Source organism: Typopeltis vanoorti, chromosome 9 (genome assembly GCF_054136105.1).
Source record: "Typopeltis vanoorti isolate ZY-2024b chromosome 9, IOZ_Tvanoo_1.0, whole genome shotgun sequence".
In the NCBI taxonomy this organism is placed as follows: domain Eukaryota; kingdom Metazoa; phylum Arthropoda; class Arachnida; order Uropygi; family Thelyphonidae; genus Typopeltis; species Typopeltis vanoorti.
Window position 1 is genome coordinate 129,370,472 of NC_143557.1, and position 14,882 is coordinate 129,385,353.

A 14,882-nucleotide genomic window follows, 5' to 3' on the forward strand; every position below is an offset into this window, starting at 1 on the left:
GGGAATCGTTACTAATTACGAGTTTGGGTCAAATACACTAGCAATACTTCTCAAATAAGAAAGTACTTTATTTATTTATTTTGTATAAAAAATTTAGACTTCGGAATTATGTTAGTAAGTATTTTTCTTTTTTAAGTAAATTGCTAGTTTTCTCATTGAGTTTAACAAATGCTTTGAACACCTATGATAGAGCTGATGTTTATTAAACTGAAATGGATGGAATTTGTATATTGTTTTCAACAGTACTCATGATGTGTTTACTACTGATATAACCACATCTACCATGTTTGAATAACACACATACGGGCCACCGAATTAGAAACTTTATGCCGATATAAACGTGACGTATATGAACGTCACTTACGCAACTTGTGGGCAAAAATACTTGGTCATGTGCGTCACCACGTGAACAACGATTTTGAAAACAGCAGAGCTGACTGGTTTCTCAAAAGGTGAGATATCCCGGTTGTTTAATCAGTGGAAAAATAACCCACAATGTTTATCTAAGAGGCTTAACTATGATCCTAAGTTACAGTTACGCCTAGGTGACAGTAGATGGTAGAAGAAAGATGCCTCAATTATTATAACTACTTGACCCAAGGGCTACTAGTAAACCTTGACAGAGTTACTTATAGAATAGTTACTTAAAGAGATAGGAAGGAGTAGAATGTTCCTGATGGGAGATGACGGATCAAGTTCTTAAAGAAATGCGTTATGAGAAAATGCTATGGAAAGTGTCGTAATGTAATCAATTAGTTATTAAGTATGATAAATATAGCAACAATTAAGTTGCATTAACTAACCTGTAATTAACGATTGTAGTAGATAATGCTAAGTTATTCAGAATGCTTTTATAGTTATGTAAAACGGGGGGGGTAATAGAACCGCATTAAACATAACCAGTTCATCTGGAATAATTTTAACTCATCGATCTTTGTTTCTCAGTGGAAGCGGTGTTTGTACTTAGCGTTAGACCGCCTGAAAATAGACTTAAGTTCAATCTAGTCGCCGACTAGAGAAACGTTTAGTAAACCCTATTTTTTTTTTTTTTTTCGACCGATTCCGAGTTAGTCGATCTCTGGCACGGGCAAGCGAGGTTTTTCTCCCGGAAAATCGGTTTTTCTTCCCGTAAACTCAAGAAAATCGACCGTGGAACCCACACTATTTAAAAAAATTAACATATTGTGTTAGGGACCACGAGATGGCGACACTGGTTGGGCCGTCTCTTCAATGCGGGCTACTTAAATTAGTGGATAACCTTAGGCCAGCTATTTCTGTTTGGCTACTGTTTGAAGATTAAACTGCACACTCTGTCTTCAAAAGTTAGATAGGACTAAAGCGGTCTCGCCTTCTTCCTATACTGAATAAAAGGCGTTAGCTAATTTTTTTTTTAATCTCTGTTTGTAGAAGAATTTAGTGTGTGTGTGTGTGTGTGTGTGTGTGTGTGTGTGTGTGTGTGTGTGTGTAGGGTGGTTCAAATTTCACGTCCAAACTTTGACTCGGTTATGGGAAATCGTCTTACGTTTTTTCTGAAGAGGTCACGAGGAAAATGTATCAAAATAACGCTATGGATTTATTTGGTTATTAAACAGGTACTGATGATAATATAGTGAGATGGTAGGAAAATAATTTGACTGATAGACTGCAGGAAGTAGCGTTTAGAGAAGAGTCTTCAAAGCGCTAAGATGTTAGGAGCGGAGTATCACAGGAGTTTGGGAAGTTTTTATAAGGAATTCACAGGCAAAGATGAATTTGCTTGAACCTAAACTTTTATTAGATGACGTCCATAAGTCACAGAAAATTTGAGATTACAATTTATGTGACGCGGACCCAAAAGTAAAGATGTGTGTATGTGTGTGGACCCGCTCGCTCGGTCGAAAGTTGTGAGAGCGCGCGCGCGCGCGCGCGCACGCACACACACACACACACACACACACACACACACACACACACACACACACACACACACACACACACACACACACACACACACACACACAAACGGACACTACTAAAAATCATTAAGAAATCCTTTTTAACGATATAATAATAATATTTGAGATTCATTTCTGCGTGAAATATGTTCTCGTCCAGTAATGTTTTACTACCAGTAGATGTGGCGTTTGCACACCATGGCGCTTGACCGCACAAAGGAAGACTTGGTTTCGAGTCTAGTCGGCGACTAGAGGAAATTTTTCTAAGCCTTTTTTCGACCTGTTCCCTAGTTAATCGATCTCTGGTACGGGCAAGCGGGTTTTTTCTGTCGGAAACTCGGGTTTTTCGTCCCGTAAACTGAAGAAAATCGACCATAGAACCCACACTATTTGAGACATTAAATATATTGTGTTAGGGACCACGAGATGGAGGCACTTGTTGAGCCGTCTCTTCACTGCTTTCTGCTTAGTTAGTGATAGTTTTGGGCCGGTTATCTCTGATTGCCTACCAGTGGAGATTGAACTATCCACTCAATCTTCAAAACGTCAGATAAGGCTAAAATGGCCTCGCCTACTCCTTATATTGGAATAAAAGGCTTTAGGTGATTTTTTTCTTTATATTTTAAAGTTGCGCATATATGATAAACACGTAAGTTGGTGCCTTGCACAATGTTAAATACAGTACTGCTGGAATATACAACAAACTCATACTTCAAGATGCATATCTCACAAGAAGCGAACAAAAAAGTCGAATTCTATTTCGCAACACTGTAACTTGCACTAGGTGTCCAATAGAAGGAAAATAACTCTGCCAGAACCCTATCGTGTTCTAGTTATGGTTTATTGAAACGCAAAGATGTATACAGAAAAACACCCCGCTTCTTTTATTTTGCACTCACTCTGTTAAAATTCGGAGAAAATCTTAATAAAGTAATATTTATAAATTAGTCCTTATAGTCCTTATAAGGACTGGCTTAAAGGGGTGAAGCAAGAATGCTTTTCATATTCCCCGTTATCTGTAGAGAACAGTGTAGGGATAAAGTGTTATTGAGCAATTAAAGCTCTGATCATGGCAGGAGGGTAACAGCAATAGCCGAGCCTCAGTTAGAACTTCATTAGCTACAGCATTGCCATCCATTACCCTCCAAGGGTATTGGATTGAATGAATCAATCACCGCACCTCACGGTCGATTGATTCATCGTCTCCTATATAAATTAGTGGATATATAAACGAATATATATATTCAAAATATCTCTACTGGTGGCGCTTTTCAACGAAAAAATTCGTTGAAAAGCGCCACCAGTAGAGATATTTGCACAACAGGAAGAAGTAAACACTTATGACCATGTTCTACAATTACATGCACTATTGTTTATTTAATTACTACTCAATATTATTCTTATAATAATATTGAATTAACAATGGAAGTATTTTAAGAGTCAAGACCGCGATATTCATTACATGTATGTACTTCATCTAAGAAATACACTGCGCTATCTGTCGAGTAGTAATAAACCACTTGCAGAATCGGATTATTTAACTTCAATTCTTAAAAGAACTGAGAGATGGACTGACTCCTTGACTCTTTATCCCGTCATCTGAATGAAGAAACGTTTTGTGGATGGGGTGTTATTGAGCTAAAAGCTCTAGTCTTAGCTGGGTAACGGCAATAACCGAGCCTCAGTTAAAATTTTATTGGCGACAGCATTTGCCATTCGTTATCCTGGGAGTCCTAAAAAGGACTCTTGCAAATTCTCTCATATCCTATATTTAACTTCGATTCTAAAAAGAACTGGGTGATGGACTGAGTCCTTGACTCTTTATCCCGTCATCTGAATGAAGTAAATCGTAAATCTGTGTAGATGGAGTGTTGTTGAGCTAAAAAGCTCTAGTCATGGCTGGGTAACGGCTATAGCCGAGCCTCAGTTAAAACTTCATTGGCTACAGCATTGCCATTTGTTACCCTGGAAGTCCTAAAAAGGACCTTTTTCATTATTCTGTCACCTTCCATAATTTTATAGTCCTTATAAGGACTGGCTTAAAGGGACGAAGCAAGAATGCTTTTCATCTTCCCCGTTATCTGTAGAGGACAGTGTAGGGATAAGGTGTTATCGAGCTATTAAAACTCTGATCATGGCAGGAGGGTAACAGCAATAGCCGAGCCTCAGTTAGAACTTCATTGGCTACAGCATTGCAATCCATTACCCTCCAAGGGTATTGGATTGAATGAATCCATAATTTTATAACTCCAATCATAGGGGAAAATCTACTCTTATTATACAAATTACTGTAGGGTGTAAACGAAAATCATCCATTATATTCGAAGTTATTTAAAAAAAATTAAAATTTGTAATTATTTTCAAACTATAATAAAATTTATATTGAAATTATATAAATATTTAGTTTTATAAAATAAGTGTGTGTTAGTAAACCAGCATTTAAAATCTCACATTTCTTATTTGATTTTAAAATATTAACAGCAAATGATTTGAATATTATACAATTAAGTTTCATTGATGGAAAGTGTGTATCGTGAAATCGGACTTCGAGAAAAGAATCAACGGACTTACCATTAATAAAAGCCGTATACGTCAAGGAGAAACCGGTTCTCAAGGGATTATGTCCTGCCGAGCTGCTATAGAAGTTAATACGCATCAAGTTCGATTCGGAGGTGTAAACAACCTTGTTGTCCGATCCATACCAGCCGCTTCCGCAGATGTCGTCGCTCAAATGCTTGTTCGTTTGACCGTCTTCCATCTTCAAGTAATCGACGCAATTGTCGCGCGTGCTCAAAACACGAAAGGCGACTAAGATTTGATATCGTGAGGGGGCGTGTAAAAGCACAGAACAATTTAATCCTGTCGGATAAGGTTGTTCGTACTTCATTAGTTTAAGGACTCCACTAGAACGATAGCCAGCAGCAGATATTTCACTCACTTTGCCACACAACTCGTACATGTAGACTGGAAAAACAAAAAGTAAAAAAATTGATAAAGTAAATATAAATAAGGAGAGAAGAAAGAAAACAGATCATGAATTTAGAATTACAGTATTTAAGATTATAACAGCGTAAAAGAGATTATTATTATTAGTAGTAGTAGTATTGGTTGTTATTATTTTAGCGTTAGTATTTTCACCTGAAGGTGGTGAATTCGTTGTATATATATATATCAAACATATATATATATATATATATATAAAACATTTAAAAAAAAAACGAAAAATATAATAACAGACCCCTGAAAAAAAAATCGTTTTTAACAATCATTATACATATGTTAATATAATTAACATATGTTTAGGGATATGAATATAAGATCGCGTGATTAGCACCTGACGAAATCCATGTTGTCGCTGCATCGTTACACTAAACAGTTTGGCGTGGCTTGTTGTCATATATCAGAGTGATCTGTCAAAAATAAATAGATTCATAAGGCGTTTCAGAAGCCTCCACCCTTTACACATTATTAACAGTGCTGTCTCGTACAAGCCACGTTAACTCATGTGGAGACATTCGCTAATAGAACTACATAATCGATATCTATTTATTTTTTAGTTAGACATTCTCGATGCCAGGGGAACTTTGAATATATCTTGAGATTAGCAGAGCTAATTTCAAGGTAATGTTTCATTTTTTTTTTTTTTTTTTGTACAATCCCTCATTTTCCCTAAAGCAAGCACAAAACCATAATAGATTTTCGTGATGAGTCATCGGTCTCATACTATTATGATAGGGTTTCCCCCTCTTATAAACCTGGGTTTTTCTGCTAAATGACAAACAGAAAAAAAAATCTATTTTACAACTTTAACACACTGGTTTTTAGATTTATTATGTAATATAGTTGAAATTTATTATTTATTATAAATTTATTGAAATTTATTTATCTATTACAGGTGAAATTTATTAAGCCTATGAGGTTAGTGTACATTGTAATTCCGAACAATAACAGGCATCATAGTTGAACAACAGTAGGTCTTGTGCATGGCTCATGCATTATTACTTTTTTTTTTTTTATCTAAATCTCAATCAATAAAGCCTGTTATCTCAAAACTAGATGTTTCATGAATGTAAATTAGTAATGAAACATCTATACTCTCTGTCCAAAACGAAACCGAATTTTCGAAAACAGAAGAAACTAGTGGCGCCACCTGTTGTATCTTTTTGTTGTCGAAAGCGGTAACCTTGGGTAGTGTTGTGTCAATTGATTATGATATTTGTTTTATTAGAAGCCGAGTTATAGTGCCAAGAGTGACAGTGTGTTTTGACGAACGGTCGAAAAATGAGTTTCAAACAAAGAACTGCGATTAACTTTTGTGTTAAACTTGGTAAATGTTTTACCGAAACGCATCAAATGCTTTAAAAGCATACGGTGATGAATGCCTATCCCGTACTCAAGATTACGAGTGGTTTCAGCGATTTCAAAGCGGTCGTGAGACAGTTGAGGACGACGAAAAGCCGGGCCGTCCTAAAACTAGACTGAGCGAAGTCAACATCCAAAAAGTGCGTGATTTCATCAAAAAAAATCCGAAATCGTCCGTGAGATTGATTGAAGATGAATTGGGGATTCCAGAATCACAACGTTTTGACCGAGAGTAAATTGAATTCCCGATTTGTTCCCTACAATTGACCGAGGATCAAAAATGTATTGAATTGAACACGGCAAGGACGTCAATAAAGCCGCTCGTAAGGATTCAAACTTCCTTGAAACGATCGTTACTGGTGACAAAACGTGGTTTTTTGAGTATGAGCCTAAAACAAAGCGCCACAGTGCTGAGTGGAGACCACCAGAAGAGGGTCATCTGAAAAAAAGTCGCTTGGAGAAGTCAAAAGTAAAGACAATGCTGATTTGTTTCTACGATTCCAAGGGCATTATCCACAGAGAATTCGTTCCGTCTGGCCAAACGGTCAATGGTGAGTTTTATCTCGAAGTTTTGATGCGATTGATAGCGAGAATTCATCGCGTACGGCATGAATATCGTGACGATCGACCGTTCGTCCAAACACACTGTCACTCTTGGCACTATAACTCGGCTTCTAATGAAACAAATGTCATAAACAGTTCACACAACACTACCCAAGGTTGCCACTTTCGACAATAAAAAGATGCAACAGATGGCGCCAGTAATTTCTTCTATTTTCGAAAATTTCGGTTTCTTTTTGGACAGAGAGTGTAGTTTTGAATAGAATTTGATCTTGATTTGATAGCATATAACCTAACCACTCGGCCAACTAGGCAAGTAGCCTTGGTGGCCACAACTTTCTAAGTCGGAGGTGCAAAATCCTATTTAGTCTTAACATGCTTAGACTGTGATTTCAAGAAAGTGCGCAAGAAGATATAAGAAGGAGTAAAGTTATTCGATATTGTTTTCTGATAGAGAAACCTGTGGTCATACCAATCTTACAGAACGACAGGATGTACATAATATACAAAAGCCAGCATTCATCGGCCCACACGTTGAATGAGAAGCTCCAGGCATCGAATGGAACACGAACCTGCACAAAAACATTCAGAACTGAACTGACGCTCACAACATGGGTTTCTGTTGTGGGACCGCAATATGCAAGTTCCACATTACCCGAACCAACATGCAGCGTCATCTTTAGTGGTGCAAAGAGTGCGTACAGTGGGACGTGGAAGTTGGGAAAGCTGCGTTGTGGAGCGATGAATCATTCTATACCCTCTACCGAGCAGATGAACGGGTGTGGGTGTGGCGGATGCCCGTTGAACGTTTCTTACCAAAGTGCGTCACCCCAACTATGAAATTCACAGGTGGTGGTGGTGGTGTGATACTGTTTTTCCTGGTTTGCTCTCGGACCTCTGTTTGTGATGACACGACCATTGAACTCCGAGAGGTATCTGAACATTCTGGACAATTCAATGCTTCCAACTTTGTGGCGTTTCTACGGAACTAACCCTTGTCTCTTTCAGCAAGACAATGCACCATGTCCGAAGGCTGCTGCTGCAACTGCGTGGTTTGTGAACATGAACGCCACCACACTTGACTGGCTTCCACAGAGCTCTGATCTGAACTCTACTGAACATCCCTGAGACGATCTGATGCGTCGGGTGAGATCAAGGAATATCTGCTTCACAACAGTCCATGTCCCCGTTACATGCCTACAGGAAGAATGGTCCAAACTTTCCTTTGATCGCTATCTTACGCTTGTGAAAGGAAGTCCTACATCTTATTAAAGTGGGAGCCATGGCTGTTTGTTCCTCACACTATGGTTTCCCTTGCCTTCTTTCCTAGCAGTGTATATACTGTAAGTATGAATTCAGTTTCTAGAAATTTGACTTTCAGGTTTGCTATAGAGATTCTTGGTTTAGTTGAGACAAAACTGCAAAGTCATTTCTCTCGAAACAACCTAAGAAATAAAATCTGCAATATCATCATCATTTGTCTCGTAGTCCATTTTTAATTAGGAATGAATTTCGATTTTTGGTTTCAAAGTTCTTATTTATGCTTTTGGAAACCTGTGAGTTGGCACTAAAGCTTGAGAAGATACCTTTCGAGTCTTTACGTTCAACAAAACCTTGTAATTAAAATGACTTTTAATAGGTGACAAATCTCACGTTCATGCCAGCTTATTGTTAATTATTAAAACCGAGGACATATCTTTATGACTGGTGTTTAAGAAAGAATAATAAGTGTCTTAGAATTATGCCGTATTCGTCTTAGATGATGGATAGGAGGAAGTACTTAAAACTGTTTAAGAAAACATGTTGGGTATATTTTAAGAATGGTGGTGATTTTTCTGTGTGTGGTTTTTCCCCTCCCACTTTTCAGTGAATGAAAATAATGAAATGTTACAAATAATAATAATTAAAGAAACGGTTCAAATTACAGCCGTTTAAAACATCGTATGCACAGATATTTTACTTCAGTAAGCTAGGCAGGAATAATAATAATTATTATTATTACGTAACACCTCCAGGGAGTCCAAAGACTCATCGAAGGAGGGCACCTGCTCTACAACTTTCCGTCCCCACCACTCCACTAACCGCAACCACCTTCATCATCTACACCAGCGCCATCTATCATCGACCACCACCACGATTTTCATAGACAATCACAAACATCCATGCCCACGGCGGGATTCGATAATAATAATAATAATAATAATAATAATAATAATAGAGGAGCTTGTCGTTATGGTTATCGTTGTGGTTATTGTTTCTGCTTTCCAACAAATAGGTCATATGTTCGAATCCCACCGCAGGGATGGATGGTAGAGGCCTTTATGTTGTCGCCTGTGTGAGGCGATTTCCTTGCTTTGTGAAAGTTTAGAGCGGCTTTGCAAAAGTTACACGCTGGGTCTCTATGAGTAGGATTCATGATTATGTAACCCCTAGTTCACCCATGATACCAATGCATGATAGGCTTACAACTTTTCGTGGTTGAAATTCATAAAAGAAGAGCTTTCAAGCTATTCTTAATTCCGTTCACAGTTAAACCGAGGATCCAATTATCAACTTCCCAATTCGCCGCAAAATTGAGCAGCGCGTCAATATATTTCATGGAATTCTTCTGCTAGGAATACCCATCAAATGACATACCTGGGAACTCTAACGTAGTTAACAAAATTAACTACGATAAAGATGTCGTTGATAGCAAAAAAGGGATGTTCAGAGTTTTTAATAAAAGATGACCACTGTTCCCTCAAGCTCCTTTGATATATTTTTCTCAATGCTTGGAGACATTTATATATTCGGGAGTCTACACATTCAACAGTCGGGAACAGAGGCATGTCTTCTTTGTGAATTTTGTGGGTTTCATAAAGGTATGGGATGAGAGGACGGAGAAATTTAAGTGCTAATCTGGTATCTTTACTGAATTTATAAGTTCTTTTGGAAATGTTTTGTGTGATTTTGAAATTCTCTAGAAGAATCAAGGTACAGTAAAGAATAGATATCCGTATGGAGTTGTTTCATCTTGTTGTCATATTCATCATCTCCAATTTTAAAGTTCATCTCATTTTAATTTAATTCCCAAAGAAAATTTTTGTGCTAGTCTGGAAAAAATATTTTTGTGCATTTTTTTCCCTTCAAATTTTGCATGTAGAGCTCAGTGAAAGTGATGTGTGTCGTCCATTGCGCTAGACCGTCTGAAGAACGAGCGTCGTAAGTTCTATTCTAGTAGCCGACTAGAGAAACTTTTACTGTCGTTTTTCGACTGGTTCCCTGGTTAGTTGATCTCTGGCACGGGCAAGTGGGTTTTTCTTAGGAAACTCGGGTTTTACGTCAGTAAACACAAGGAAACCGACCCTACACACACTATTTTCACACAGTAAAACATAGTGTTGGCGCACGAGATGGCGCCACTTGTCAGTCGCCTCTTTTCACCGGATACCCTGTATAACTGGGCAGTCTTGGGCCAGCTATCTCTGATTGGCTACCGGTAAAGAATGAATGAACACATGGATCCTCTATCAAATAAGGCTAAAACGGCCTCGCCTATTTCCTACAGGGGAATAAAAGGCGTTAGGTAATTTTTTTTTTATTTTCAAGTAGTTTTCATAATTTTAGAGTTATCTTTTATTAAATATCACAATACGTCAGTTATAGATTTTTTTTTTTAATCTTATAAGTTTAAATAATACATTTTTGGTACTTTATTTACTTATTCTATGAGCAAAATTATGCTTACATAAATTTCTTATGAAATTATGTCTGGTTTCCATTTGTTCCGCTAGGGTACAGCACATGTTGACAATTCAACTGAGAATTAGATTAGTAGTATTAAACGTCTGTAACGGAGAGGTGAGTTCAGGCAAGTCAAGGAACAATTAATGGTAGTCGGCACTCGTAGAATCTGTGAAGTTCAAGGAAGCGAACACGTCAGGCTAAATGCGAGTTCAACGTACTGCAGCCAACTGTCCGGAAAATTCCTTGAATATATCTTTCTCTCCGGGTTGCAATTGTTGCAACACACGACGGAAAAAACAGTTGAAATTTGTTTTGAATCTTGTAGGGATCTGGACGGCATTGTGAAAGATGACACGCCCTTTTTGAAAATATGTGGCGAAGCAACATTTACTCTTTCTGAAAGTCAATAAGCATAATTTCCTTCTATAGGGAGCGAAAACACTCATACTATAATTGAATAGATAAATAACAGATAGTCCTTATAAGGACTGGCTTAAAGGGGTGAAGCAAGAATGCTTTTCATCTTCCCCGTTGTCTGTAGAGGACAGTGTACGGATAAGGTGTAATTGAGCTATTAAAGCTCTGATCATGGCAGGAGGGTAACAGCAATAGCCAAGCCTCAGTTAGAACTTCATTGGCTACAGCACTGCCATCCATTACCCTACAAGGGTATTAGATTGAAAGAATCAATCACCGCATCCGACGGTCGATTGATTCTGCATCCTACCAAATAACAGATAGTTATTAAAGTTCTTAAAAGAACTGGGCGATGGACTGAGTCCTTGACTCTTTATCCCGTCATCTGAATGAAGAAAATCTGTGTGGATGGAGTGTTATTGTGCTAAAAAGCTCTAGTCATGGCTGGGTAACGGCAATAGCCGAGCCTCAATTAAAACTTCATTGGCTACAGCATTGCCATTTGTTACCCTGGAAGTCCTAAAAAGGACCGTTTTTCATCTTTAAATAACAGATAGTCCTTATAAGGACTGGCTTAAAGGGGCGAAGCAAAAATGCTTTTCATTTTTCCCGTTATCTGTAGAGGACAGTGTATGGATAAGGTGTTATTGAGCTATTATATAGCTCTGATCATGGCAGGAGGGTAACAGCAATAGCCGAGCCTCAGTTAGGACTTCATTGGCTACAGCATTGCTATCCATTACCCTCCAAGGGTATTGGATTCTTCTAAAATCCGATCCGCCTCCTCCCATAACAGATAGAAGATTATAAATATAATCATATATATATATAGTATATATAATTATATAACGGGCGTATTAGTAAATTTCAATGAATCTCGAAAAATTAAATAAAAATTGAACTTTTTTAAAATTTAAATAATATATTTCAATTTACGATAATGTATATTTAAATTTTCTTATTAAGATAAAATTCAAATAAGAATTAAAAGAAAATATTCTCTCTCTAGTTTTGGAAGTAACAATAAATATTTCTGTAATACGTCATAGAGCCATATGGATGGTATTTATTCACAGTCTCTTTACCGCTATCCGGAATTTCTCTACTCTTCTACTAAATCGTGTGTAACCTTCACAAATTATTTAATTTCTGAATTAATCTCATTACAGTTTTTTAAAAAAATCTTTAAATACCGTTTCAGTCATTTTTAGTTGTAAACTAATAGTACTTTCGCACTGTTGTAGGACTGAGGATTTTGTTTTTTCTATATTTTGTTGTATAGGCTGGAAACCCTAGTGTAAGCCAAACATCGACCTTTTTCAAGTTACTTTAGGCTTGAAATTCATCTCTCACCTACGACAGTCACAAACTTCCATTCCCACAGCTGGATTCAAATCCACAGCCTATTGAAGACCGGATACGCTAACTACTCGATCGGTTATCTGTTCTCTAGATTTTCTACATTTCACTATCCCTCCTTTACCGAGACTTCAGTAAGCACAGTCTTCAATATTATTGCCATATCTTTAGGTGTTCTGCATGTTTTTCATATCATATTATAAATATACTAATTATAACAAGTTACGATAACATATAATTCTTATATATAGAATAAGAAACTTAAAATATTATATTCCAATAATATATATAAGTTTTTATTTATATTTTTTATTCGTGTGGGGTTTCCCTTCCCTTAGGATTGGTTGAGCTCTCCTCGTGAATTAAGTATGTATTTTATGACCGTAGATTCGTGTGTGTGTTCACCGGCCGGTTTGCCTGTTCTGAGGGACGAAAAAAACCCCAGTTTCCGTGTGAAAAATCCCTCTACCTCCAGTCTCTTTGGTCGAAAGAGACCAGATAAATGTTCCTCACGTCATTGACGGGAATCGAACCTGGTTTTTCCGACCCAGGGGTTTCGTCTATACCGACTGAGCTACGGAGCATCATAAAGGAAGTTAAATAGTATTATATCATATTTTAAAGTACTATTAATCTGTTTTATTTTATATTATAAATTATTATTGGAAACTATAATCATTATAATGTATATCAACCCATTCTCATTAAACTGAATTACAAAAAGCCTATGAAAAGATGTTTTATTTTATTTTATTTAATTGAGTGAGTAGTATTATATTGCATAGAAATTATCTATTTTCGGCTATATTGTAAGTAGAAAAAGGTTTCGAAAAATAGTACAATATTTCATAACATATGTTAGATATATATTCATTGTGAATTGGGCATAGCGTACTTTCATATTATTCTCTCATGTTATTTATTTAAATTTCTTTAACTGCTATAATTTTCTCCCACTGTTTCATTTGAGTTGCAGTTTTATATACATTTTTCCTGTAATTTTGCTTACAGAATTAAATTCTAAGCGGTTTCTTTTTTGTAAATGTTTATAAATGTAAATGTTTTTTTGTAAATGTTTATGCGTGTAACTCTTGCTGTTCCAGCAAGAGTTACACGCATTTACGAAATACGGTTTTCAATTAAATTGTAACCACTGGATTTACGTGCAGAGCATTATTTAGTTAAGTCTTCTGTTAATATACGAAATTACAGGATATGACATCATCAATGGATTTCTGTTCCCTTTAGAGAAAACCTGAAATGTAAATGATTCCTAGTAATGCTGCTCTCCAAGTGAGTTGCGCTACGCTGTTGTCATGGCAACAACCGTAACAATGGCCTGAGCAAAATTTATTCCGATTATTTCCTGATAAAGCAGCTATTTTTATAAAAGAACGATGAGCTTTTGTTGGTCGCAATTACATCGGGAACACGCCAGAAAGCCATCGGCCGTTCGAACTGACAACACCTGTCTGAGAATCTGAAGTGGGATTTATTTTATTTTATTTTTTATTTTATTTTTGCCCAGTAGTTGTTGGTTCAGTTTATTTTGTTTTCTATTATTATTTTAAGAAAAACGTTGAATCACAAAGGGGCAAGAGGGAAAAAACTCGCATTCAACTTGTAACAGGAATTCATTTTTCCCCCCTTCTGTTTATCACACTGCATGCTGAGTAACGCCATATCATTTCATGTACGTCTATTCCGAAAAATTATGGCGGTTTTAACACCATTATTATGACTAATCCCACTTTTCTGTGAAGACATGATAACACAGGAATTGTCAGTCTCTATGCTTAAGTCGATGTTCGCCTCCATAAGGTGTCGTCATATATATTTTTCTGCAATTTTGAATATAAATTACTAAAAAAACGTTGGTAACTTAATACTAGTACTTGATATTTAATGAATTTGAAATAATTTCTTAGTATTTTGAAATATTACAAATATTTTTACAGTACACCTTTTTTTTTTTTTGCAAATAAAACTATAAAAATTTGGATAAAATAAATACGGGGAATAAATCAATCGACCGTGAGATGCGGTGATTGATTCATTAATGCCCTTGGGGGTAACGGATGGCAACAATGCAATGCTGTACCAATGAAGTTTAACTGAGGTTCGGCTGTTGCTGTTACCTCCTTGGGCGATGAGTTTTTGAGTTAGCTCTCTTAAGGTTTTTGCCTTAAGGGAGCACTTTGAGTCTCCGGGGAAAGTGTTCTCCGGCACGGCCCGCTGAGGGGCTTTGTCGGTGAATTATTTTCCTCGGAATTTGAGCGGTTCTGCTCAGTGGTCGGGGAGCCCGTCACTGAGTGGAACCAACGCTGAGATTAGGACGGTCTTTCGCCCACTATGGAGTGGCCTAGAGATCGTCCGTATCCGTATATTTGAGATTTCACCTTTACTTACATAGTCGGTGACTGATTCATTCAATCCAATACCCTTGGAGGGTAATGGATAGCAATGCTGTAGCCAGTGAAGCTCTAACTGAGGCTCGGCTATTGCTGTTACCCTCCTGCCATG

General features: G+C 37.1%; 1 protein-coding gene across 1 annotated transcript in view; it reads right to left on the reverse strand.

Moving 5' to 3' along the window:
* The window catches only part of LOC150103538 (uncharacterized), a 57,277-nt gene that overhangs the window by 24,890 nt on the left and 17,505 nt on the right, over positions 1 to 14,882 (reverse strand). The window contains exon 2 of the mRNA XM_090398218.1: positions 4,506 to 4,898. Coding sequence (XP_090254344.1) covers positions 4,506 to 4,898 — 393 coding nt within the window. The remainder of the gene's footprint in view (positions 1 to 4,505; positions 4,899 to 14,882) is intronic.